Below are 26,602 nucleotides of genomic sequence, written 5' to 3'. Positions count from 1 at the left end.
TTTCATGCTGATCTTTAATATTTACATAGCTTTTCTGGTTATAGTATGATGTCTACTTTAACTATTTTTATAAAAGATGTTAAAAAGCTTGATCATTTTTTTTTAAGTTGTAAGCAGATTAACAAAGCAAAATAAACAAAGATATAAACTGGTCACGTACAATGTGCTTTTTATCACATCTCTCTAGCTACTTGTCAATTATGAAGGCATATCTCTTTCTCCTATTTTTCATAGGTGAGTATGTATTCATAAATTATTTCTATAAAGTATAATATTAAAAACAAATATTGCTGTACTCAGTAAACTATTGTGTTTTGATGGTTTCTAGTAATTTTATATCAATATACAGTATACATCTGACAGTTCAATGCATATAAACAGTCTAAACATTCATGTTAAAATATATTTTTTTTATGAAATGAAAATTAATCATGTCAGAACTTTTTCTACACTCGAAGTACTCTCAATGTCAATACTACATATAAAAAGAAAATACATCTAAATCACGAAAATAAATACAATCACCTTATTAATCTTATTAACCTAAATAAATAAGTGTACATACACAGCAAATTCTGGCTTTTGGAATAAACTCTCTGTGAGCTTATTCCAACTACACTGAGTGTACATGTGTAACTTTTGAATATACTCTAAGACAAAGTTAAATCAACTCTTTTCTGGTAGTTGATTTTTCAGCTCTTTTCAGGAGTTAAAATTCTACAAACATATAGAGTGAAATTTAACTCTTCAATATGGATTATCTAAATCATATCCCTTAAAAAAATTCTAAAACATTAAAATGGTTTCAAGTGAAAATAATTACAAATAAAAACACAAATACATTTACAGCATTTGTTAGACACCCACATCCACAGTGACTTACAGTACATTTATACAACTGGTCAGTTAAGAGATAATAATTCAGGGACACCTCAGTGAATTAGTTGGTCCACATGTTTTTTTTTTTTAGATTATGCTGGATGCCCTTCCCGATGCAACGCTCCCCAGGCTCAGGACCAGCACCGATAGTTAACTCTTCAGTGGCTGGGTTAGTGCCCTGCCTGGGATTTGAACCTGGGCTGAGAGTGGGGAATCCTGCAACATGGTCCATGTTTGATTCCTGGGCAGGGAGATGATAAAGCCACTGCAGGGTTAACTCTCAGTGCCCAGATAAAATGGGATGGTTGCATCAGAAAGGGCATCCAGCATAAAAAGTGCCAAATCTAAAAAATGTGAGGACCAACTAATTCACTGTGGTATCTCTGAGTATGGCACATCTTAAATTGATAGTATTTTCCAAATCTTTCTTGCGAAAACATTCTAGATCCTATAAATCATAATCTCTAATCTGTGCACAGCCTACTTAAGGTCACCGCAAAGGTTTTTAGTTGGATTTGAATTATCCTCTTTTGGTTAATCCATTCCTTTGCTCATTTGGATATTCACTTTGGTTTACTACCAAAGGTGAAATTCATTTTCATATTCAGTTTACCATCAGACACCTGAAGTTTTTTTTTAAATGTTTATTTGATGCTTTTAATTTTAATTCAATTCAATTTATTTGCATAGCACTTTTAACAATTCACAGCATTACAGAAGTATAGAAACAGAAGAGAAAAATAAGAATAAAAATAAATAAGTGAATACATACATTTAAAGTTAAAAAAAATATGAATTTAAAATTTCAAATACTATATATATCTATCTATCCCTAATGAGCATGCTGGAGGCGACAGCAAGGAAAAACTCCCTGACATACCAGACTCAGAAGGGAACCCATCCTCATTTTGTTGACATTGGACAGTAAATAATGTAAATGAAAATAATGTCATTTCTGTGGTTCTGTTCTGGGCAGGAATCCATGTGCCTGTCTGTGCGCATTCATGGACCGGGCGGGGAGAGCAGCAACTAGAAAATAGAATAGACACCCCCCGAACCATTAATCATGCATAGAGGTTTTTTTTGGCAGATAAATGGATAAATAAATAAATAAATAAATAAATAAATAAATAAATAAAGAGAGGGAGAGAGAGAGAGAAAAATATGTGGAGATTTAAGACGTAACTGGTACAATGAACACAGGTTCCGGCATGGTGGATTTGGGGTTGGAGGAGGGAGTTTAAGTTGCAGCAGCAGCGACGCGCTAGAAAGCGGCTCGAAGAATGGGAATTTAAATGGTAATAGAATGTTGTAACCGGATTGGTGCATGTCCTGGACAGCTGATTACCAGCTGATGATGTAGCCTGCCAGAACTAACATGATGCTTGATTTCTGTCAGGACCACTTTGTCAAATGATAATTTGTTAGATGATAGCATACAGTTAGTGTTGGCGGTATGGTTCTGTTCTGGGCAGGAATCCACGTGCCCGTCTGTGCGCATGCATGGACCGAGCGGGGAGAGCAGCAACTAGAAAATAGAATAGACCCCCAAAGAAGACTCTGGTTGCTCGTGAAGCTTGGTATTCAAACACATTTTTGAAAGCTAGTACGTCCGGGGCTAATCAACAATCAGGGAAAGCATCACCTTGGGCTGAGCAGATGGCAGCATATTTTTTTGAGGCCGAGTGAGCAACGTAATGGGGGGAAGCAGAATACGCCCCACAGCAGTAATATATATATATATATATATATATATATATATATATATATATATATATATATATATATATATATATATATATATATAAGCATGCTAATCACTAATCATGGGAAGCATCACCCTGAGCTGAGCAGATGGCGCCATATTTGCAACAAGCATGTTGCTGTAGTAAGTCGCTGCACACTTGGCCTCATAGATTGGGAAGCATAATACACCCCTGTGGCAGCAATGTAAGAACGAGCCTGTTGTATATCCACCAAACTATAGTGATAACATGTAGGGGAAGCAAGCACCCTGTAGAAGACTCGCGAAGCTTGAACTAGCACACGTCGAGGAATGACAGATCATGATGATATAGAATGTTGACGTTAAAGAGCAGTGTGTGGCATACCATGTAGTGGAGTATGTTGTAGGTTGTATTAGTTTTGACTGTTAATTAGACTGACAGCCTGAGGGTAGCTATCCCTCGGTCGGCTAGAATGCTGGGGTTCGGGATCGAATGCTGCGGTTACGTCTTCCCGAGGGAAGCAGAAGCAGTCTGTGGGATGGGTGGGTGGAGTCATTGATGATCCTCCAGGCTTCATAAAATCCACCTGATGCAAATGACCTGGAGGGAGGGAAGCTCACCTCCAACGATATGGCTGGCAGTACGCACAACCCTTTTCGGAGCTTACAGTTGCCACCGGTGCTGTTTCCGAACCGGCACGATGCAGCCAGACAGGATACTCTCTATAGTGCAGGTGTAGAATGTTCTGGGGATGCTGGGGCTCATTCCTATTTTCCTAGCCGTCTTTGGAAGAAGAGGCATTGATGTGCCTTCTTCAGCACTGCGTCAGTGTGTAGGTCCACGTAGCGCAACGTCGCAAGAAATAACATACCTAGCATGATATAGCATGACACGGCTAAGCATAAGGTAACATAACATAGCCTAACATAATGTAACATAACATAGCCTAATGTAACATAGCATGCCTAACATAGCGTACATAACATAGCCTAACATAACGTAGCATAACTTGACATAGCCTGGCAAACATGGCATGACATAACGTAGCCTCGCAAGGCATGCCTAAAATAACATAACATAACTAGCATGACATTATGTAATGTAACACAGCCTTGCAGCATAGCATAAGTTGGTGTGATGTTACATAGCCTAGCAAGGCATAGCATAACCTAGCATAACATAACGTAGCATAACATGCCTAGCACGGCATAGCGTAACATAACGTAACATAACGTAACATAACGTAACATAACGTATCCTGGCAAGGCATAGACTAACCTGGCATAACATTACATAGCCTAGCGAGGCATAGCATGACCTGGCATAGCATGACCTAGCATAACATGACGTAGCCTAGCAAGGCATAGCCTAGCGAGGCATAGCAAAACGTAACATACCAGGACGCGGCATAGCATAGTATAACCTAGCATAGCAAGGCATATCAAGACGTAGCATAACCGTAACGTGATAACGTAACATGACCTAGCATGGCATAGCGAAGCATAGCATGATCCATCGTGACATGCATAGCATAGCGTAACATGGCATGACGTAGCTTACCGTCACGAGGCATAGCGTAGTCTAGCGTGACATGCATGCCTAGCATGAAATATCATAGCCTAGCATAGCATTACGTAGCAAGCATTACGTAGCATAGCATAAATTACAATCAAAGCTGCTCCGGTGAACCAGTCACCGTAATTACACTTTGGAGAACTGTTTAAAGTAATGATAACAAATATTTTCACTACACGTGCAAAAAGATTTTTTTTTTTTGGGGAAAAGTGCCTGTGTGCAATATTTCTCTCTCTTGCTGCTGTAACAGAGAATTTTAATAAAGGTATATCTTGTCTTATACCATAGTGTAATGTAACATAACATAACCTAGCATAACATAACATCGCGTAGTGTAGCATAGTGTAGCATAGCATAGCGTAATGTAGCGTAGCATAGCATAGCATAACAGAATGTACAACACGCCAGCCCTAAGGTCACTTCCGACTCAAAACAGACCGTTATACACGAACATGCATGCCATATCGATTAACTGTAAGTATAAAGCATATTCAGACTTTCATTTTGGCTCGAATATATGGAGTGTAATGGAGTTTAAATCACAGGGCAGCATCAATGGAGTTTAAGTCGCAGCAGCAGCAACGTGCGAGAAAGAGGCTCGATGAATGGGAATTTAAATGGTCGGGTAATAGGATGTCGTAACCGGATTGTCCTGGACAGCTGATTACCAGCTGATGCACGCTTGACGACGTAGCCTGCCAGAACTAACGCCATGCTTGATTTCCACAAAAGTTTATAATAGTGCAACAGCGAACTCCCATGGACTCAACAGTTGACTCAACACTAATCCCTTCTTGTTAAAATCTTCAAATGATTTCTGACCATACAGCTAACTGATGCATGATGCATTGGTTCAAAGAAGGCATGACAGTTTCCGGGCAGCCCCATTCACAACAATCCCATGAGTCACTGGCTGACCATGCAGATCAATTCCTGGCTGGGTGACCACCGTGAAACGAGACTCCAACCAGGGGTAGAACATCAGGATTGACGAAGTAGATATAACCTGCTCTAAGCTACATCGCAACACCACATTGGGATGAGGCCAGGGCATACTACAGCATCGGATTTTATTACAATATTACTCTTGGTAATCTCTGACTGATGAAGGCATATATATTGTTAGCTGCAAAGTTTATAACTAACTTTGAGTACCTATGCTTGCTTAAGACCCTAAGATTACCTACTATGTCCATTGCCCTGGCTTCTGGAATACACCTAACCAGTGTTGCTGGAGACCCTAAAGGCCTAGCTAATTTCACATGCCTTAAGATAAAGTCTCCTATAAACAGAGCTCTTTCATGTTTCTCAGCAGGTGCTTCACTGAGGAGAGCAAATGTGTGTAGACATGTGAAGCGGTGAGGATTGGTGCTCCCATGGCAAGCCTTAGCATGATCTTTGACTTTGCGACCATGCCCCAGAGTCGTCACCCATTTGCACTACTCTGACGGCTCTAAAGCCAGAGTTGGAGGGTTACTAACTCTGCCTAAGGCATTTCCTCTACAGAAACTACACTACTATTGTGATCGTTAATTCTCTCTAGTATCTGGATGAGCTGAAATCTTCTCCATCAGAGAGCTAACAAAAATACACTTATCACAAGTAGAAATAACGCTAATGGAGGAAGAATTACTAAACATCCTGCAGCTCACACACTGCACAAGCTGAAAGTTTACCATACTTAAACATTACATACCTTTGGCTTGAATCAGATCGGAATATTAAAAAGATTAGAATAACTTTCCTCAGCTAGCTGTTTGTAGACACGAAAAAAAAAAAACGACTCCCGAAGAAGAGGAATAAAATTCAAGAAAAATTGGCTTTTTCACCACTCTGCTGCTCTGAGGGTATAATTTCATTTGCTGATGTGCTTTTTTTGGAATTATGGAATCATACCACAATACATTTTCCCACATGCTTTGGGATGATTTAGTTTATCTTAAATTTTTTTTTTGTGAGGAAAGGCTTCCTGTGATATGTGAAGAACACGAGAGAGATTCCTCCCTGACTCCTGATGATTGCCACCGTTTTTTCTCCCCAGTGTACACTAAACGGAGTCACTAAACATTGTAAACCTCAAATGATTTTTTTTTAACTCTTCTGAACTCACTCATATTAAGACAATTTCTGAAAGACCCATCACCTTATTCCTGATAGCTTTTTTGTAAACTCCACTTTTCTTGAAGGCTTTTCACTGGATTGATTTCAGTCATAAGAGTTTTGGTGGTGTCAGGCACTAATGTTGGGCAAAATTCACACCACAAACGTTCAGCAGCCTTAATCCCACCACTTCCTTGCAGGATCCCATGCAGCTCCAGACCATCTAAATCAATAACATTACTAATGATTATATAACATTTGGTCATGTACTGACTGCCTGCATGGGCTTTCTCATTCTAAAGAAGCTCACTCTCACACTACTACTTGGTATCACATTTTTCTTTTTCTTTCAAAGGGTTTACATCATACCATAAACAATTAATTGTAACACTGTTTTACCCAGGTCTAACTTGAGAATACTAACCAGCTTTAGATAGCATACCTCACAGAAACTGTTACTAAGACAATTCATACCACTAGGACAGCCTATATCTATGTAAGTAATATCAGTCTTTATCTACTTTTTATTAGCATTTGATCAACCACAATTACAAGCCTCTCCTGTTTATCCTATTCAGTCTTGGAATTTATGGCACAGAATTAGAGAAGTTTGATTCTTACTGAAGGCATGGTCATCACATCACATCTTTTCCACCCAGATTCTCGAAAGATGCACCCATGAAGATCTATGTTTTGTTCCCCCTCTATATAATCTGCTCTCTCAGTGAGGTCATTTACTTACATAGATATTTATACCACTTCTATGCTGAAGACACTTAACTCCTCTACTTTACACCCTCAGACATCTCCACATAGATCTCAGTTTGTCTGACAGACATCTCATTATTGATGCTAGCTAAAAACTAAATCCTAGCAAGAATCTTCTGTGGTAACTACCTGTACATCCAACTTCATGTCAAGATCTTATGATTTCTCAGCCAAATATTTATATCCCACATTTAAAAGTGTATGTAGCCTCATGACAATTCTGGACAACCAAATATCTGCCTTGTCCTACAGTGCTAGCCTGAATTGGTCAAGCAAATTTCTCATTACAATATCATGAGCATCTAGACCTACAAAGGCCACTGAGAGGTTTGTTCATTCCTCTGGTTGCTTGAGATTCTACTACAGTAACTACAACTCAACACCACACCCCTTTTGTAAATGTATAACTTTTCAACCAAATTCTCCTATATAATGCTGAATTTAAACCACTGTCTTTCTGTATCACCCAGCATCAGATTTAAACCTTTAATGCTTGCCTACAAAGCCAAATATTGACCATATACAGTACCTGAAGGTACTTATCACACACTATTTTGCACTGCACTCCCTTTACAAACGTAACATAAACTAGCTTAATCCACCATCCCCTTAAAATATGAGAAATATATGGGAAATGATCTTCCCAGGGTTGTCTAAACAGCTGGTGGTCTTGAGAAATTACTAAATACTTGTTTGCCAAGTACTAGATGCCGAACCGTGCAGTCAAATTCAAGGAAAATCTAACATTGCTTTGTTTATTAAATGTTGCAATTGTCATGCCCTCTGTACCACCCAGAGAGCACAGCTCTCTTAGACACTCAACCAGAGACAGTGGTGGCATTGTTGGAATTTGAATTTGCCTTCATCCAGTGATAAGGCAAATGCTTTTCTGGCAGCATCTGAATCTCAGACCAAACACTGATGTTGTCTTTGATTAAAAATGTAATTACTGTGCGAATCAATAAATAACTGATTTTCTGCAGGTGTAGTCCCAACCACCCTATCTCTTCTGCAAGCTGTTGGTCACCAGTATTATCTGATCAAGACAAGCATGTCATGGCCAGTAGCTCAGAATTACTGCAGAGAAACATATGGTGATTTGGCTACAGTTGAAAGTGATCTTGACTGGATTTTGCTAAAGGAAATACTGGCAAGGGAAAGTCTGACAGACGCTGTCTGGGTTGGCTTGTACAATGATGTCAGCTCATGGCGCTGGTCCTTTAATGGTGTTTCCCTGAAAAATACTTTTACCAATTGGGGCACGGGACAGCCGAATAATTTTCAGGGAAATGAATCATGTGGTGAAACTGGACCGGTTGGAGTCTGGTGGGATTTCAACTGTGAAAGCCTGTATACATTTATATGCTACAATGGTGAGTTTGTATTTAAAAATTTTTTTGCTTGGTTTCTGTTTCTGTCTTAAAAGAATTTTTGATATAAAGGAGAGAAATAAGGTAATTAGTCACATTTAAAACTGACACTTTATACCATGAGGTCAGTTTATTGTTCACAGATCAGAGTTCAAACATGTTCCCAGGGGACCTTCAAAAATACAAAAAAAATATGTAATGAAACAAAAAAAGTTAAGTTTTTTCACAATCAATTGTAACTTTGTTCACATAAGAGGTCAGCTTAACACAATCTAATAGAGACAAACTTATTTCAGCTTTAATTAACATCAAAATTCCAGTAGATTAAAAGTTTACATACACCAAGGTTATTTCAACCAGGAAGTTAAAACCTGGTCATAAATAGGTGTTACAACGTGACAATGATACTATGCATTCCACAAGAACTCAATTCCATAGAAAATGTGAACTAACTTGAAAAAAGTATTTTAAACTAATTAAAAGCTTCCTTAAGAATTTGATTCTTGAATTTTAATGTCTAAAGGATAGCGCCAGCAAATACTACAGAATATTTGTAAAGAAAAAAGATTTTAATTATTGGAAACTCCTAAACACTTATGACCAAGCTGTTCTATGATAGTGTTCTATTATTTTTTATAGAAAAGCAAAATCCATCAGGTGCAATTTTTAATTGGATCAATATATACTGCACTATACATTATTTATATTAAGTATTTACTAAGCTGATGTCTACGTATGTGAAACACAAACAACAGGTTTTTCCTGTTGTCTATATTCATACAATACATTTTAAGTTTACATTTTATATCTACTACTGTGCATGTGGAGCCCAGATTGTCAAGGATTGTCTCTTTAAAAATGATGATTTTTGATGGATAAAAAAGTGACTGTGTGCAACCTCATGGTCAGAGTAGAGTTCTTAGAGTGTGAGCATTAAATCCTTTTAAACTGTACTTTTTCATGTTGTTGTTTTAGTACTATTAGGGAAAATGTTTTGTGCCTTTATTATGTATATTTTAATAGGAAATATTTAAGATATAATGTACATAACTGGACCTTGAAAAACATTGCATGCACTTTTCTCGGTAAAAGGGTACAAAACATGTTGCCCTGATTGTGTCACTTCATACAACAAGTTAAAAAAAATTCTACTATACTAATAATACTTATTGCTATTTCACAGCTAATAACAGTTATGCTAACAGATATGTTGGTGTCAGCACTAAAGTGAACTGGAATGGAGCTCTGGCTTACTGCAGAAAGTTTCACACAGATTTGGCTTTTGCAATAACTGCATCAGATAACAGTGCAATAAAGAGCATAGCAGCCAGTCTGGGTGGATCTTGGATTGGTGCATTCAGGGACTCTTGGAAGTGGTCAGATGGAACAAACACATCAAACCTCTTATGGTTTCCTGGACAACCTGATAATTTAAATTCTAACGAGAACTGTGCTTTAATTGATAAAGGAATGTTCAATGACACACAGTGTACGGAGCTTCACTATTTCATTTGTGAAACCAGTGAGTTGTTTTTTTCATGTGCTTCTGAAAATCAGATTGATAAGAAGTATTTGTGTGAAATGATTTCTACAGCAGTCTATTTTCTCTCTATTTGCTTATTATTTAACCTCATAATGAAGTAAAGAAATTACATAAACAGTTCAGTTTTAGAAGCCTTGTACCATCTGGTCCATTAGTTCGTTAATTCATAAATACAAGTGACTTGTGCTAGTAGTGTTATTTTTTCACTTATCAACCCTGTCTAATTCCTTCCCTTCTCAGCACATCTGTTCCTCATGTGTCTAAGGGCCTTTTTACACCTGGTCACTTCATGTGTTTTCTCTGATCCAATAGCTATCTGATTTGTAAAAACTGTTCCATTTACATTAGGCCACATGAATGCGTCTTGGCGAATCGGATATCAATCCGATCTTTCTACTCCCGCCCAAAATGCAAATATATTTTACCTCATTTCCGGGGTAATTGTAGGCTCGAGGTAACTCGAGTCACCTGCGAGTGACGTACTTCTGTTTGGGAGGAGTATAGTGCTGACGTATGTGGCTTGAATAACCAAATGCATTTACACCTGTCCAGTTTCATCTGACATGCGTCCCAGACCACCTCCTGAAGTGGTTTGAGCGATCGGATTTATATCCGTCTAAAAACCGTTTCGGATGGCATTTACACCTGGTCTTTTTATGATCGGATAGCTATCGGATCACAGAAAACGCATGAAGTGACCAGGTGTAAAAAGCCCCTTATTTGTCTCCCTAATACTCATTTTTGTATTGTTTTTCGTGGACTCTGTTTCTTTCTCCCAGTGTGTTTCTCAGTTTTTGTGTTATGCTTAATAAATCATGTTGGGTCTGAAATGTATCACGAAGACAAACACACCCACCCACCCACCCCCACCCCCCATTTTCTGATAGATGAAGTGAGGGAAAAGCAATTTATGAGACTCCAAGTGAAGTCTGGCTCAAGCATGTTTGGTTCTGATGTGCAGAAAGCCATCTTAGAGCTGGTGAGTCACACCTTTATTATTACAGATTACACCCAAATCATTTTATAGCTAATTATAGCGATTAACAGATCATTAATGAATAAAATATATTGAACAGGAGGATTACTAACGATTATTATTTCAATTCTAAAATGTTACGCTGTTAACATTTTATTAATGTTTATAAGTTCAAGTCGTGGCCTAATGGTTAGAGAGTCTGACTCGTAATCCTAAGGTTGTGGGTTCCAGTCTCGGGCCGGCCACGACTGAGGTGCCCTTGAGTTACTCTGGGTTAAAAGAATATCAATAAAGATTGCAAAACAAACTTATAAGTGATTTTCCTGTTTTGTAGGTCAAGCAGAAGCTGGGTGAATATGGCATGCTGGAGAGCACCACAGTGACCTGGAGAGTGCAGTCAGATGGACAGATTTTTCACAAGAAAAAGCCATATCTCTAGATGCCATCAGTGTTGTCTCTTGATATGTTCTATAGTTTATCTCCTGTTGGTTAGCTTCTTATACAATTGGATATTTAATTTCAAACTGTCACTTTTTATCATCCTGTTATATTCTGAATCTTTATAAAAATACAACAAATTATACATATAAAGAGCAACAACAATAAAATGCAAAAAAATGAATTAATTCATTCACTCAGACAGGAATACACCCTGAATGGGACACCAGGGCACCGGAAGGCATCACACATACACAGACTCGTGAACTTATTGATGGGTAACATACTGTAGCCAATTAATAAAGCATCTAATACTTGATTCTATCCAATTCAGATTATGATCATGATTACCACTTTATTAGGAACACCTCTATATCTTCTAATGTATTGGCCAAACCTGTGGCAGCACTGAAAATAATGCAGATAGAGGTCAAGAGCTTCAGTTTTCAGACTCTACAGAGTTTACAGTGAATGACACACAAAACACACACACACACACACACACACACACACACACACACACACACACACACACACACACACACACACACACACACACACACACACACACACACTTGTGGGTGGAAAAGGCTGCCTGAGCTGGACATTTCTTGCTCGGTGCAGGTGATTTTTTTTGTCCCATAACTTTCGGGATCTTTTAAGAAAATTAAATGACTGTCTTACTGCGTCCAGCCTCTCCAGCAATGGCACGTTGCGAAAGCCCTTGCTTGTGCAGCTCAATAATCCTGCCATGTACAAAAACAGAAAGCCTTTTTGCTTTTGCCATCAGGAGATCATGACATTGTGACTGTCTGAAGAAAAATGACATTGAAGCCATATTTTTGCAGATTTGAACTTTTTAAGGCGATGGTCTTAAACTGTTAATCAGCAGATGACCGGCCTGTTTGAGTTTGAATGCAGTTTTAAATAAATTGCCTACTCTCTATTTTTTGTCTCTTGTACTTGTTTCTTCTTTTGTCATTTTGAAGAAGTACTTAAAACCTGTTTTTTATTATTATTATTATTATTATTATTATTATTATTATTATTTTTTTTTTTTTTTACAGATCACCTCACAAATCACCTAAGAATATCATCCATTTCTTGTGTTATTATGCTTATTTTCATGATTGGTGCTGTAAGTGTTGAGCAGTCTATATTTTACATCCAAAATTCTTAGCTTGCATAGTGTTAATTGTCTTCTCTCTCCATATGACAGCGGATCTCCAGCATGTCTTTAACCTGTTGGCACATACTGTAGTTGTGTGGCTTGGTACTGAGGTACTCCATCACAGCCTGAGCTCCAGCTGTCACAACTCTGTTTAATATGAGGACACTAGTAAAAGAAAGACAATGTTGAAAAATGTACATGTATTCATTTATGAATCTGAAACACTGTCATTCATAATGTCTGCCTGCATAGCTGTAATAAATGTCCTGTAATGCACATCTGAGGGCAAGACTTGACATAAAATGTGATAGAATGCCCATTATAAGTTCAGTTTCCGTTACTGACCTGTGTTTAGAGAGCAGATTAAATCTTTGAAGGGCCAGAAAGTCTGGAAGATATTGCTCAGGGTCATGGTCCATCACCACTAGATCCAAACGTTCCTCACCTAGGTGGGAGGCTAAGTTGGAGATGGCTTCAGCTGAGGAACAGGGTAAAACCTGGAACTGAGGTAGACGATGGACAGATGTTAATTGTAATGGAGATTATATACATACAGTAGTAAAGTTCCATGTGATGTTTTAGACACAGGTGAGCTCAGAATAAGAAAATAATGTAAGAATTTTAAACTCACTCACTCACCCTCATTCATTTTCTACCACTTATCCGAACTACCTCGGGTCACGGGGAGCCTGTGCCTATCTCAGGCGTCATCGGGCATCAATGCAGGATACACCCTGGACGGAGTGCCAACCCATCGCAGGGCACACTCACACACTACGGACAATTTTTCCAGAGATGCCAATCAACCTACCATGCATGTCTTTGGACCGGGGGAGGAAACCAGAGTACCCGGAGGAAACCCCCAAGGCACAGGGAGAACATGCAAACTCCACACACACAAGGTGGAGGCTGGAATCGAACCCTGACCCTGGAGGTGTGAGGCAAATGTCTTAACCACTAAACAACCGTGCCCCCCTAGAATTTTAAACTAAATTCTGAAATTTAATAATGCATAGTTATGATATTAAATGGGAATATAAAAATATTAAATATTAAAGAAATATCAAGATCAAATTGAATACCGGATTAGATCACAAGGCAGCAGTCAGAATGAAAAATAAAGATAAAAATAATCTTAAGCTAAATGAAGAAATAAGGTGATACTGTATACATTTAAAAATATAACCTTATGCAGATGACATGGATTTACCCAAGGGGGAAAAAAAGAGCAGGCTTGCAATGCAAAGCTGAAAATTGTTGTCTCAATTGCACTTTTTTTGGTTCCACACACCTGTGAATTTTTAAACCCTGCAACAAGTATGATCTCCTCGCCTTTTTCGGCAGTAAGTGGGTCCATCTCCACTGTGAACAATTTTCCAAAGGTGGGAAGCATACGCAGTATTCGGACAGAAGTGTAGCCACAGTGCATTCCCAACTCCAGCACCCTGAGAGGAGCTTTGCGTTGTATCACTTCATCCAGAAACACACCTTGTAAGGCAGGATAAAGAAAGGTTAGAGACACAAATGGGTCATTTTTAAGAATAACATTTAAAATATAGTGTACACACAAACACAGAGGGTGACTACATTTGTAACCTTTTTCTGGCCCGATGCTGGCTGAAGCATGTTTTTTACTGTAAAGGTCGAACGTGGCCAGCACACTTTCAGCTTGGCCATGGGTACACTCAGAGAAGATGTAGGCATGTGTGCGTCTGACACAGACTTTTCCACAGAGGATCTTCAGCACTTTCTCACACACACATCGATAAAGTGCTCGCAGTGGTGAGTGGCAAAGTGTAATGATCACAGAAAGCAGAGGCAGGGACAGCAGGAGCAGTGTCTCCATGACTTCAGACCTGATACAAAGTAGATAAATAGCTATTAGAACTTAATAGCTAACTTCACCATACTTTTAAAGATGTATTGTGGGAATAAGGCAGAAAGGATTATAACAATAAGTGCATCTGTAATCTTTCTGTAACTACAGAACGAATATGAAAGCCAACACTGTCCCATACCTAAAGGAAAGATGAAGTGTTATCTGTAGAAGCTAGTGCATTTTAGCAATGATAACATGTCATTCTTGATTTTGTTTACAGAAAACAATAAAACATTTGCTTTTGACTTTGCATGACCATTGCATAGCACCAACATTTAAATGAAATAAAAAGATAATAAATCTATTACTACTGCTAATGCCTTAGATATACAGTAGTAGTTCGATATCATTTACCTTAGAGCTTTTCTTAACATTTATCTAAATAAAACAACAAAAATAAATAAACAATTTACCCAAAAAATAGTTCCTTTAAAAAACATCATAACTTACCAGGCTAAAGAACAGAAAGGACCAGAAAATGTGTGTGTGTCAGTGGCTATATATACAAAGTGCAGTGTGTGTGTGTGTGTGTGTGTGTGTGTGTGTGTGTATGTGTGTGTGTGTGTGTGTGTGTGTCAGTGGTTATGTATACACAGTGCATTGTTTGTGTGTGTGTTTATAATGATTTTGTAGATACAAAAGCCTGAGTTGTCAGGCCCAGCTGTTAGTTGTACGTCACCTGTTCCTGACCTCTGTATTTGTTTGGATTAAATGCGACTAAAAACAAATGCGCATCTTAACAAATCAAGGAAGTTCTAAAGTGCACGCAATCGGTTCTCATGGCAACCTTAAAGGTACAGTGTAGTGCAAAACAGTCAGGTATTGTGTGCAATGAGAAGGAATCGAATACTTTCAGAAGACAAGTGAAGTGTCGATATTCACCACAAGAGGGCAGTCAAGTGCACTAATTGTACTATACTTCAAAACGATGCAGGTAATTAAAGGGACACGAGAGAATTGTAGCTTTGACATCTGAACTATAAAAAACACCGCAGAAGCCCAATACAAGACACTTTATAGCCCTGACTCTATTCTTAGATTTGTGTTGTAGGTCTTTATCCTTTTAATTAAAATCATTTCTTTATGTTATGAACCATTTTTCTGTACAGGAAAAAGTGATCTTTAAAGATTAAATAACCTTGATAAAATTAATCTTAAAAAACATTTGTCAAGCTAGAAATGTAAAAAATAACTATCCATGTGTATACCATGACTGTCCAAAATCTTCAGCAGCTTTCTAAACCCATGCAGTGGGTGTGTTGAGTAGGGCGGGACTGCGACCACCAGAGAGTCTGTGATTGGTTGTCTGACTCTGTCATGTAACGGATTGGCACAGTAGCGCGTGCAGGTGGGCGGGGATCACTGAGAAAGCGGTGCAGGTCTGCGGCACGAGCGCAGGAACCGAAGGGGGCGTCAACTCTCAAGGCAAAAAAACAACAACAAACAAACCGATAAAACTTTTATTTTACGCAACAGCAGCAGCCAGAACGGCGTCACACCGGTGCCAGCTCTCTCACCTCTTTTATCGCCTGAATTAAAAGCTGTCTTGCTCCCCAAATGGCCAGCCCTGGTTCGGATGCTAGACGGCAGCAACATCATCCGCACAGCGAGGCCGCCCCCGAACCGGCTGTGCGCGAGGCCCGGAAATGGATAGAGGTACGTTCTGTTTACCTTTCAACGTCAGCTGGCAAGTTATCCCAGTCATCCTGTTTCACTTAACACGTGTGTGAGTGTGTATGTGAGAGAGAGAGTCAGTGTGTGTGAGTGTGTGTGTGTGTGTGTGTGTGAGAGAGAGTGTGTGTATGTGTGTGTGTGTGTGTGTGTGTGTGTGTGTGTGTGTGTGTGTGAGAGAGAGAGAGAGTGTGTGTATGTGTGTGTGAGTGTGTGAGAGAGAGTGAGTGTGTCTGTGTGTGAGAGAGTGTCTATGTGTTTGTTTGTGTGTGTGAGTGTCTGTGTGTCTGTGTGTGTGTAAGTGTCTGTGTGTGTGTGTCTGTGTGTGTGTGTAAGTGTCTGTGTGTGTGTGTAAGTGTCTGTGTGTGTGAGAGTGAGAGTGACTGTGTGTGTGTGTGTGTGTGTGTGTGTGAGAGAGTGAGTGTGTCTGTGTGTGAGAGTGAGAGTGACTGTGTGTGTGTGTGTGTGTGTGTGTGTGTGAGAGAGAGAGAGAGTGTGTGTATGTGTGTGTGAGTGTGTGAGAGAGAGTGAGTGTGTCTGTGTGTGAGAGTGAGAGTGACTGTGTGTGTGTGTGTGTGTGTGTGTGTGTGAGAGAGAGAGAGAGTGTGTGTATGTGTGTGTGAGTGTGTGAGAGAGAGTGAGTGTGTCTGTGTGTGAGAGAGTGTCTATGTGTTTGTTTGTGTGTGTGAGTGTCTGTGTGTCTGTGTGTGTGTAAGTGTCTGTGTGTGTGTGTGTGTGTGTGTGTGTGTGTGTGTGTGTGTGTAAGTGTCTGTGTGTGTGTGTGTAAGTGTGTGTGAGAGTGAGAGTGACTGTGTGTGTGTGTGTGTGTGTGTGTGTGTGTGTGTGTGTGCGTGTGTGCGTGTGTGAGAGAGTGAGTGTGTCTGTGTGTGTGAGAGAGTGAGTGTGTCTGTGTGTGAGAGAGTGTCTGTCTGTGTGTGCGAGAGTGAGAGTGACGGTGTCTGTGTGTGTGTATGTGTGTGTTAAAACTGGGTGCACAATTACGCCCAAATTACAGTCACGGCAATTCTAACAAGATTCACTAGTCACCTGTTGAACAAATGGACACCAAAGTGTCTTAACATGTGCAGGAGATGAATGATAGTGTTCATGTTTAATGTGTTTGACTTTTTTCATTTGTTTGCTAATGAACTCTTTTCATTTATTAGCACGTGAATCTTTCATGTTTGAAGGTTCATTCTCAGAACAATTGTCACTAATGTGATGTTTAATCTAAAATATGTCACTTATCAACAAGACTATAGTGCACCAGGTTGATCAGGTCAGACTGGACAACTGTCTCGATACACCTAGTTATCCATAAGAGTATAATTACTCAGTTTCTTTTGCAAGTTGAGATGTACAGTATTTGAGGTGACCTCATTATTCTGAAAAATGGCCAAAAGGCTAGGGAACTTGACAAATGTCCCAAAGGTCCAAAGCCATCTCCTCAATTTATATCTGACCGTGCTGGCTATAATCTCTAAAGTTTTAAACACTGGATGTTACTGATATATTGTCCCATATGGCTCTACTCATTCGCTCTCGATCAGTTATGCATTTACATGCATACAGTCACAGTTCTAGCTGTGTCACATGTTTGCCAGCTCTTTTGCTACACTTATAAAATTGATGAATTCAGGTAGCCATCCTTTGCCAAATACCTCAAACAGCTGTGTATCGAGGCCTCATTTTAAGACCAGTTTCAAAGCTTTTGCATGGATGGTTTATTGTTACAAAGCCAGTTGTTTTGTGTTTATTGTGCCTAACTATTGTGGTTTTGGCTTGAACCTAGCATGGCTTTTACACTGTTGTAAGGAATTGTACGCCTCGATTTGTTTACTGTCTCTGCGTGTATATGCTTCTGCAGAGGTTATGCTTATATGAGAGTGATTCTCTTACTTAAAGGCTTCAGAAAAGTTTCACAGGATATGTCTCTGAAGTCCACACAGGACCCTGGGCAAATCTATTCCACAATTATGCAATCCTTAATAGAGCAAAAAATAAAAACTTGAAATGTTGTTTTTGGAACACAGGCAAATAAATTTTTTTGTTGTTGTTTAAGTAAGAATAATATTTTTTATAGTAAACAGCAAATTTTTTTATCCATGTATCGTAACTTTTGTTATTGTGGAATGCCAATGAAACCAAGATACTTTCTGTAATAAATGTTATAACAGCTTTAGTCATTCTTTCATTCTTTTTGTCTCTCTTGAAGTTAATAAGAATGTGTCCAGTTTATTGAGAAACAATAAAGCTGCAGAAAAAAACAGTAAAGCACTCCTTCCTTCTTGTGTCTAAAAGTTACAGCTTTACTTCAGACTGTAACAAAAGCACTGATACTGGAGACTCCTTCCAAAAATGTTAAAACCTATAATAAAAATAACTCAGACCATAGCAAAGGTTACGCATAAGAGGTTACGCATACATCTAATCGATCAGAATCAAGAATTCAACAGCATTGTGGAATAAATTCATATTAACTATATTCTGCTATATCTGTATACTAGGAGTATCTTTGCCAGTTTCAATACATTTTAAACAAATGCCATGACCAAAGTTATAGTGATTCATGAGTCTGCATAGGCATGGGAATTTGTGTCTGAGAGTTCATGAGACTATTTGGATATGTTCTCAGGGCTTTGAATGTAGCTTTGCTTTATATCCTTATTGATGGGGAGCGTAACTGATGGTGTTTTATTGCACAGTGGGGGTCTCCTCTAAGAATGTTGAGCTGTTATATGATTTTGCATAATTAACAGCTTCAGTCTTGAATGAAGAGTGGGTTAAGCCTTTTTTATTTATTTATTTGTTTGTTTGTTTGTTTGTTTGTTTTTATACAAACCATGATTGTAGGAGTTTTTTTTTTCATTTTTATTTTCCTACCAATATTATTTGGTAAAAAATAATGTATAAGATGATCTTAATAAAAATGCTGAATTCTATAGCATTCTGAGCAATAGCATGTTCTCTGTGTCAGATAAAACGAGGAGGAAGATCTTCGGAAGAAAGATATTGTATAAATATGAGATTTGGACACGTCTTCTGCTATGTTCTGCTTACATGATCAGTCAGCAAGATCCGAACAGGGTTGTATTAACAGAAACATACTTTAGTGACACATGATTAAATAAGGCTATTTTATTCTGTCCATTAGTGTGTTTTTGGTGAGTTTCACCCTTGGCAGTATCATGACTAGCTGTTTCAAGAGTTTCCTGTAATCCTATGCTGCCCTCCTTTTGGTGGCCTTTGGACCAGCGTCATAGCAGTGCTCACACTGCTGTCTTTGGGCACAGACACACTAAATCGGTCGCTGGTGAGCACGTCATTTGCAATCTAAGACCACCGATTGCTACTCGTGACCAAGGAATTCATTTATAAAGTACAATTTCTGTCTGAAACTTTAAAATAAAGTTGAAAATGACTGGGTGTAAACACAGATTTAGCCCTCATTAGTCCAGCCTGACAGATATATTAAATAGCTTTTGCTTTTGTGTTCATTTTACTTCGGAGAGACTTCAAGAGAGTCAGTTGTGGCCATGAGTCCACAATGTCTCTTCTATTGTTAACGATGCCTTCATGAAAGGTGGTCTTTATTTTTGAAAGAACGGATACCCTGATTTTACAATTCTGTTTTATTTCATTAGATATGAGTGATAACTCTAGCATTGGTGATTTACCTTCTCAAAACAGTGCTTAGTATGGCCAGTGGTATAGATTTAACCAGCTACTGTGCTGAATAGTTATTGATCCAAAGCCAGTACTGCTATAAACTCATACAAAAGAGAATAGGGGCTTCGCAGTGTTTATAGTTTGTATGATTTGATGGTGCTTTGATTAAACAGGGAAGTAACTAATAGTTTACCACTAAGTGAAAAGTTGAATTACAATTTGCAGTATCAACTTGCACAGTAAGTATTTTCAAGAGATTAATGCAACAGCTGAAACTCCGAATTATGGGTCAGAGCTAGTTACCATAAGCTCATGATTTCTAATTGCAGGATCAAATCGCTGACCGTCTCAATTAGTTTGTTTATCACACAACTTATTCTTGTAGATCATAAATAACAGAACAACCCTTTCATGTGCAGAATATGCCTGATTTGCAAGTAATGCAAGTGTATCCCAGTGGGAATGAAGTTTATAAGGCATTGTGCTTGGCTGATCTGTGCTGAAATTTGTGGATCACTTCAGCAAGAATCACTTGAGACAAACTCAAAGCCTGGTTAGGATTTACATCTGCTTATTTGCTCCCATTGTTCCACAGCTCAGTGCTTAGTGCTTGGGGAGTGTTTTGTTTGTTAGGAATACATTTAATTAGCACATGATGTTCATGCTTGCCCAGTTGTTCATTCAGGCTTGGATGGATCTCTCTGCACATAGCAACTGCAATCAGAACTATAGTTTAATATTGTTTAAGAGCAAAGCAGTTATTGTAATCTCACTTTATATGGGAGTTGGAAGGTGGTGAAATTTTCATTAGTGAGAATAAAGGCTTCCCCTGCACTGGTTGTGGAAATCAAGAGCAGTATTTTCCCCAATTGTTGATACACTTCATGTCATCATTTTCCTTCAGGGACAGCTCAGTAGCTCGGGTGCCTGGGACAGATTTCAGGTCGAGTTATTAGGTTTTAATTTGTAGTTCCCTATTGGACAAGTAGGTTTGGACAAGTTGGACAGAGAAAGAAAGGATTACTATTTACTGACATATTTAAACACAATGCTAGAGTACATGTACTGTATACTTCCGAAACCACTTACCACTACTTAATTATACACATCAGCAGAGGTCTGATCTAGCTGTCAGTGCAACACGTTTTACTAGGCAGCTCAATTATCATACACGCTGATGTGTCCAGCTCAAATCCACCATGTACTGTAACTCTCCTGCTATGACTGCATGCAGTCATGTTTATCTAGAGAAAGTAAATACACTTTTACCAGACTTGTTTTATGTACAACATGTTTTATGTACAACATGCTGACAGAACAGCACAGCTTATGCCTAACAATAATTTTGTCAAAGGCACACATGACATGCTACATAATACTCCTTCACTTCCCTTGGTCTGTATTAACTACCTAATCGCACATTATATTAGTTACCATATAAGTCTTGTGTATTAGACAATCGAAACATGCCCCTGTAGAATTTTTATTTATTTATTTATTATCTAGTGAATTCATTATATTCACTCTTAGAGTAAAACAGTATTGTTCATCTGTATATAATTTTGTTTGCATAATCTCAAGTCTGTTATAGCTAATGGAAAAGTAAAGGATTAAGTGTGGTTTTTTTCTCTAATAATTGAAACAAATACTTCCCTTCATGTTCCTTACACATTGTAATAGTTTGTACAGGGCCCTGAATTGAGAATTTGGACAACTGTTGTGGTTTCAGTGGAAACTCCTACAGCTCTTGAGGATTAAGTCCAGTTTACACATTCTCCACTTGACAGAACCTCCTGAATGTGCCTGTGTAAATACTTTTCTTAAAACGGAGGACATATTTAGGATTTTGTCAAACACACAGTAGAAGAAGCCAGTAGGTATTTATGTCTGAGAGCAGAATGATACATTATGAAGCACCCACAGGTGAACTAGGCTCACTTTTTAATAGATTTTTTTTAAAATTTCCTTCCAGTGTTAAAAAGCATGGGACTCTGACATAGTACACTGTACTGAAGACTCTTCAGGTCTCTGACCTGCCAAATCAAAACAAGTCCAGATGGCCTATTTCACCTGGGTTTAATTCCATTCTACCCCAAAGTCTGTTTTATGGGTTCAGAAATTTTGAAAAAACAAAACAAAAACCCAACGCAAAACCAGTTTGAGCAAAACCAATACTTTAACTTTTTCTGTTCTTGTATTCCAACTCCAAAAAACAAAACAAAATAAAAAACAGTTAATGCTAGAAGTTTTCACATAATCCCGTATTTAGGCCTAAAATAATAAAATACTTGGTTGGGAATGCTATTAGGTGTAATTATCAGCAATAGTGTTGTATTCTATTCATAAAAAACATGCTAATAGCTTACCAGACACACACATTACAGAGTCTATGGAAGCTTTTGGTTTCTAAAAGTAAGAATTAACTCATAATAATTTGAGGTTGTCTATTTTGATTTAAAAAAAGACAGATTCAGAGTTACACTTTGTCAATAGAGTAAGCAATTTCCCTGTTTTTCAAAATATATAGCAAATTGCTTGCTAGCTGGCTCAAATCCCATGGGTAATCTGAGGTAGCTAGCTCAGAACAACAACAGTCCTGTGTGTCTGTCTAAAGCAGCTAAGTGTCACTTTATTCAATTAGACTTTCTGTTGAGGAAATATGAAGCCATGTAACATTTTAGTACAGTGTGTGTGTGTGTGTGTGAGCTAGTGACCTAACTCTGACTGAAATTACATGAGGCATTCAAGCTGTTCAAAAACATTTTGTTCATTAATAGTAAACTTATAATTTGTGAATTAAACTATGAGTGAAAAACGTGCAGGAACAGTACAGTACATGTACAGTATGTTATGCTGCTTGTGAAAAGATTGAATTACTAGAGCTAGTATCTTTCATGCTATCCTTCTTTTGTCAGTTGGTGTATTTAGCTCAGTACACACTCTCAGCCTCGTGTTACAGACTCCACCATCCCTTGCTAATTCTGTAAGTGGGTCATGAGGAGTAGAACTAGGACGTTTTTCCATCTCTGAAATTTTCTGAAAGTGTGTTCAGGGTCAGCAATGGTCTCTTGGGAGCTGGACTCCTTTTGCTTATCAGGGGATACTGGTGGCTACATGCCTGCCACACACACTTGCCTATCAACAGCCTTCTAACGCTCTGCCTACAGTTACTTTACTTCCTATTGACTGCCTAACCCAGTTTGCATAGCTCTGCATTTGACTGGAAAATGAGAAGTCAGAGAGTTAAAAGTAAGGCCCTAAATACGAACCAGAGCAGTACTGTACATGCTGTATCTTTTAGAGCTGGGAACACATGGCATACAGAGTTGAGGACTAACAACTAGCATCTGATTTGTAATGTACAGAGTAGGACTGGGCCATATGACACTAATAAGAATGATGTAATAGTATATACAGTAGGTTTGCTGCCCTGTTTATATGCACTGAAAACACTGTTGGCTGTTGACTGGCCCTTACATTTCCCACACTGAAATCCAGTTGAGAACCTGGAACATTAATTATCGGAGCATCTGAAGCTGCCGAGTTGCACCACAGACTGTCCAGGAGCTCACTGATGCACTGATCAAGGTCTAGGAGGAGATCCCTTAGGATCCATCCACCATCTCATCAGGAGCATGCCCAGACGCTGTCTGGAGTGCGTACAGGCATGTGGGGGCCATACACAATACTGATTTACGAAATTCATGCAAGTTGGGTCATTTGTCCAGTTGAAGGAGTATTGTACTGAGTTCTACTAGTTGTTGTATTGAATCATTATTGACACTGATGTTACGGCATAATCAGTTGCTTGAAGCTAAACACCACACACAATGTGGTTTTATCAATTTCCTTTACATTTTGAAGGTGTGTGTGTGGAAATGACTCTGTTAAATATCCTAAAACTCATGACTGAGATTAGCTGTCTTTGAGGAATGTTCTCATGGTTTTAAATTTTCAGTTCAGTAAGATAAGGGCTGTCATCAGATTACCGATCCTGACGTTTCTATCAGAGAGAACACCACCCCCCCACACACACATTAATTTTTACACACACAAATTTGAGTTTCAGGATTGTTCTATGCTGAGCCCATATCAGGAACAATGGTGAATGAATGGAGCCATTCAGAAAGAGGCACAGATACTCACTCACTCACTCACTCTCTGTCTCTCTGTCTCTCTGTCTCTCTCTCACACACACACACACGCACGCGCACACACACACACACACACACACGCACACACACATTAACACACACACATGCACACACATGCACACACACACACACATGCAGACACACACACACACACACACATGCACACACACACACACACATGCACGCGCACACACACACACACACACACACACACACACACACACACATGTACACACACACACACACACACACACACACACACACACACACACACACACACACACACACACACACACACACACACACACACACACACACACACACACAGTAGGCCTACACGGTTTCTAGCCAGATGGTATTTACCAAGACAGACAGACAGACAGCCGGGCAGACAGACACAGAAACACGTACACACATGCAGACTGATCAGTTACATACTAATTACAAAACACAAACACATGCTCTCTTTAAATTAAATCTGAAATAAATTCAGAGTATTTTCCAAATTCAACCCCCCCCCCCCCCCCAAAAAAAAAAAAAAAAAAAAAAAACAACAACAACAAAAAAAAACAAAAGCTCAGCTGTTTGGTTGGTACTGTACCTGGTAATGTCTTGTAGTGTCCTCGTCCATCAGCCACCTCTTTTATTATCTTTTTCTTTTTGTATATTATGCATGTGAAAAGTCTTCCAAATGCTTAAAACACAGTTTGCTGCTGTGGCCAGTCTCCTTTACTTGCTTCATCACAAAGTGAGACATTTCTTTCACCACTCAGAAATTGAGGAGGAGTAGTTTAGGAGTTGTTTTCTTACAGCAGGTTCAAATACGCTCATGTCTCATAGATATTTTATTTAGCCTTTCAAGCACAATGGTATACATGATTGCATAATCCTCACTAACACACAGGCGTGGACCCTTTCTATGTTGTGTTCCAACCTGTCCCTTCACCACAGGCATCAGCTATTTCTCTTTGTTTGGGGGGAAGTTACTTTTAAATGTTCCACATTCATGGTTGTATGTCTATGTAGTATAAACCCTCTTTCAATGAATAACAAAACAAAACTCAAATCCAAATAACATTAAAGAAATCTTACACCACATAACATCTCATAACAGATTATGTCCCTCTTGTTATTTATTTACAGAGAAGTCGTCTATTATGCAGATTATAATATACCATGAGGGTGAAAAAATATGTGATTAATAAAGTTGCAACCAAAAGCTGCAAATTCAAGCACTATATTACCTGGTGATCAGGAAGCTAGTGATTAAAAGCAGGACATTTTCGTGGTCTACTGCATTCGGGTTTGTATAAACATCGTGTCAAGCTGAAAAGACATTTTAGATGACATTTCCATATAGAATAATCCAGCATGGGGCACAGTGGCTCAGTACTGTATTTTCCAAAAAAGATTATTTATTATTTTCTCAAATTTGATTATTTTCTTTACATAATTCATATGTTGTACAGAGTTTTAAATCTCTACAATTTTCCAGTCGCTAAATAAGAATTTGCTGTAGTAATTGCTGCTATGATTCGGGAATGTTGGGTATGTATGGCCGCCACAGGACTTTGGCACCTTGCAGTGATCGAGTTGACCATGAACTCTTTATATCAGTGCAGTCTAACTGGAGCTGAGCCATGACACAGGATGAGGAACTCAAGCATGCCAACAACAAAAAAAAAAATAAACCGAATGACTGACAAAGGAGTAGATCACGTTTTTGGGCTGGCGAAGCAAAGTTCTGACTTCACTCTCATTTAGATGCTTAATAGAGCGAGTAAAATTTCCTTCAAAATTCAAGTCAATGAAAATGCTTTGCTGCCACAGGCGGCTCTGCAATCCTCTGAATAATTGTCTGTACTTTCTTACGTTCACATGTTTTGTTTATCCTCAAGAAATCTTACTCAATGTTACAAAGCTCTAACAAAAAGTGTTACCATATTAATAATTAGAATTTTTTCTTTGTTAATTAAAAACAATAAAAAAATCTTTTTCTTCTTCTGCTTAGATTATATAGAGTATTTGCTAGCATTTATGTTACAGCTGGCACTTTTCATAGCAGTGTTTTTATAGAAAGTAATCTACACCTTCTGATTCAAGAATTTAGCCATGTTTTAGTGTATGTAACTGAAGTTGTGATATAGTAACACAAAGAAAAGTTAAGACTTTTGATTCATCTATATTGTTCTATATTGCAAGTGTTAATAAAAAAAATTTTTTTTTATTTGTTGCCATAATGTTGTTTAGTAGCAAAATGCATCGCAACTGTTATTAGAACCATATTCTATGTTCTTAAAAATCCAACAACTCCCTTCAACCCAGATTGACGGCCTTGATCCGATTGATCAACATCAAGATAAACCCCAGCAGTACATTCAAAGTGTGTTCTTCATATCTTATGTGTTTCTAGACATCTGTCTTTTGTTGATTACACTTGTGACAGTTCAGACTCCGGCAAACAAAATAATTTCCCATGGACATTCAGTGGAATGGTATGTACACCAGATGCAGGAGGAAGAAAACCTGATGCCTCTCCAGTGATCTCTTTAACATCTTTCATCTGCTGATCTTGCATTCTGTCACATATATTATGCCCATTAGTATGCAAATGAAAAGTTCTCTTTCTTTGTCTCTTTCTCTCTCTTTCAGTGGCTTTGTCAAGCCTTACACTTTAATCTA

General features: G+C 38.5%; 3 protein-coding genes across 14 annotated transcripts in view; 2 read left to right on the top strand and 1 right to left on the bottom strand.

Annotated features, from left to right (window-relative positions):
• The first annotated feature begins 8,025 nt into the window (after window positions 1–8,025).
• On the top strand, window positions 8,026–11,936 carry LOC113647686 (L-selectin-like). The gene is made up of 3 exons (XM_047802421.1): window positions 8,026–8,422; window positions 10,850–10,941; window positions 11,273–11,936. The coding sequence occupies exons 1-3, from the start codon at window positions 8,101–8,103 to the stop codon at window positions 11,375–11,377; spliced, it is 519 nt and encodes a 172-aa protein (XP_047658377.1). The 5' UTR covers window positions 8,026–8,100; the 3' UTR covers window positions 11,378–11,936.
• On the bottom strand, window positions 10,872–25,043 carry LOC113647684 (transmembrane O-methyltransferase homolog). Of its 4 annotated transcripts, none has more exons than XM_047802420.1 (5): window positions 14,877–15,189; window positions 14,135–14,403; window positions 13,839–14,035; window positions 12,893–13,050; window positions 10,872–12,694 (listed from the first exon to the last, which is right to left on the bottom strand). In XM_047802420.1, the coding sequence occupies exons 2-5, from the start codon at window positions 14,391–14,393 to the stop codon at window positions 12,568–12,570; spliced, it is 741 nt and encodes a 246-aa protein (XP_047658376.1). In that variant the 5' UTR covers window positions 14,394–14,403; window positions 14,877–15,189; the 3' UTR covers window positions 10,872–12,567. The 4 variants fall into 4 exon arrangements, with proteins under 4 accessions (XP_047658376.1, XP_047658374.1, XP_047658373.1 ...); XM_047802418.1 differs by lacking the exon at window positions 14,877–15,189 and adding an exon at window positions 24,522–25,043 and having other exon boundaries at window positions 10,873–12,712; XM_047802417.1 differs by having other exon boundaries at window positions 10,874–12,712; window positions 14,877–15,187.
• The window catches only part of limch1b (LIM and calponin homology domains 1b), an 85,958-nt gene continuing 75,132 nt past the window's right edge, over window positions 15,777–26,602 (top strand). For 5 of the 9 annotated variants that reach the window (XM_047802396.1, XM_047802399.1, XM_027154528.2 and 2 more), the window contains exon 1: window positions 15,777–16,082. In XM_047802396.1, coding sequence (XP_047658352.1) covers window positions 15,984–16,082 — 99 coding nt within the window. In that variant the 5' untranslated portion in view covers window positions 15,777–15,983. The remainder of the gene's footprint in view (window positions 16,083–26,602) is intronic. The other 4 variants (XM_047802400.1, XM_047802397.1, XM_027154525.2 and 1 more) reach the window with 2 other exon arrangements.

Source organism: Tachysurus fulvidraco, chromosome 17, assembly GCF_022655615.1.
Source record: "Tachysurus fulvidraco isolate hzauxx_2018 chromosome 17, HZAU_PFXX_2.0, whole genome shotgun sequence".
In the NCBI taxonomy this organism is placed as follows: domain Eukaryota; kingdom Metazoa; phylum Chordata; class Actinopteri; order Siluriformes; family Bagridae; genus Tachysurus; species Tachysurus fulvidraco.
This window is presented reverse-complemented; position numbering and strand designations above follow the sequence as displayed.